Source organism: Notolabrus celidotus, chromosome 17 (assembly GCF_009762535.1).
Source record: "Notolabrus celidotus isolate fNotCel1 chromosome 17, fNotCel1.pri, whole genome shotgun sequence".
NCBI lineage: Eukaryota > Metazoa > Chordata > Actinopteri > Labriformes > Labridae > Notolabrus > Notolabrus celidotus.
The window spans coordinates 31438637-31439940 of record NC_048288.1 but is presented as its reverse complement, the minus strand read 5'-3'; the positions used below and the strand labels follow the sequence as shown (position 1 = coordinate 31439940).

The window sequence follows — 1304 nt, the reverse complement described above, 5'->3', positions numbered from 1 at the left end:
CGGACATAATAACCCCTTCACTGCAGCCCACTACAGCACTTTACTTTATGACAGGTAACACTTTGTAACGGTGACGATCTAACCAAAGAACACGGTTAAAATACACTTTCTGAAGGTTTACGTGGAGCCGGGGGGAAACAAGGGAGGTGGTATTTTCAAGACCTGCTCACATGGAGATCTAAAGGCTCATTCTGAGTGAACACAAACACAATGATTTATATTCAGGTGATTACACACTGATTTAAACTGACTCATGATTTTATATTCCATCTCTACCAAGTCTGTTCTGATCAATCACACTAAAAACTACACACTGGACCTTTAACATGTCATATCTTCAGATCTTTGCTGATCCTGTCCTGTACATGCTCTAATTCACAGGCAGGGATACTTTAGACCACTCAAAGATAACAGGATGAGACTGTGTTTACAAAAACCACTTACACATATTCAGACCAGAACCAGCAAAGAGATGAGACAGACCACTTTGTCCACAGGTGGCGCCAGAATCAACACAAAGCAAAGTTCCTCTCAGGAGCTTCAAGGTTTTCAATCTGTAGCTCGTCATGGTTCTGCTCCTCAACCAACAAAAACCTCTGAGAGGAACCAGACTTCAGCCTGAAGACCCTCAGTGTGGATCAGTTAGAGATCAGCCATGGTTCTGCAGTTTAGTGTCACCACAACTTTCACATCAGAAACATCTCAGCAGAGAAATTAAACAAAGGAAAGGTGTCTTACCACAGAGACTCCAGTCTGCAGTTTGGACTCTGCAGAAAATCACACAGCTGCTTCACTCCTGAATCCTGCAGCTTGTTGTAACTCAGGTACAGATCTCTCAGATGGGAGGGGTTGGACTTCAGAGCTGAGGCCAGAGAAGCACAGCTGATCTCTGTCAAACTGCAGCCACTCAACCTGAATAAAGAAGAAATAAAGACATTTTAGAAAGAAATGATCCCGCTTGAAATCCAACGTGTTAAATCTGTAGAGAGCAGAGAGAGGTTTAAAGGTACAGTGCGCTCAGATCTAGACTGAAGCGCTCCCCTGCTCACCCCTCCTGTTGGTGAAGGGACGGTGGCCTTTGAGGAAGAAGCTCCTGTGATGCAGGATAAGTGTGATCCTCCATTTGTCAAGTTTTACCATCAAACATCCATCAATACAAATTTCAACACACACAACAACCACTCTCTTCTCCTCCGTCTTCCCGCGGTGCATTTCACACAGCCTCTCCCTGAATACAGAAACGTGTGTGTTACTAGTTTGTCCGTTCTGAGCTGCTGTAGAAACATGGAGGTCTCAGTGAAGAG

General features: G+C 44.4%; 1 protein-coding gene across 1 annotated transcript in view; it reads right to left on the bottom strand.

Annotated features, from left to right (window-relative positions):
* Positions 1-249: 249 nt before the first annotated feature.
* LOC117828671 (NLR family CARD domain-containing protein 3-like) overlaps positions 250-1304 on the bottom strand; it is a 42150-nt gene continuing 41095 nt past the window's right edge. Inside the window, exon 10 of the mRNA XM_034705866.1 lies at positions 250-912. Within this exon, the coding sequence (XP_034561757.1) occupies positions 735-912 (178 nt within the window). The 3' untranslated portion in view covers positions 250-734. The remainder of the gene's footprint in view (positions 913-1304) is intronic.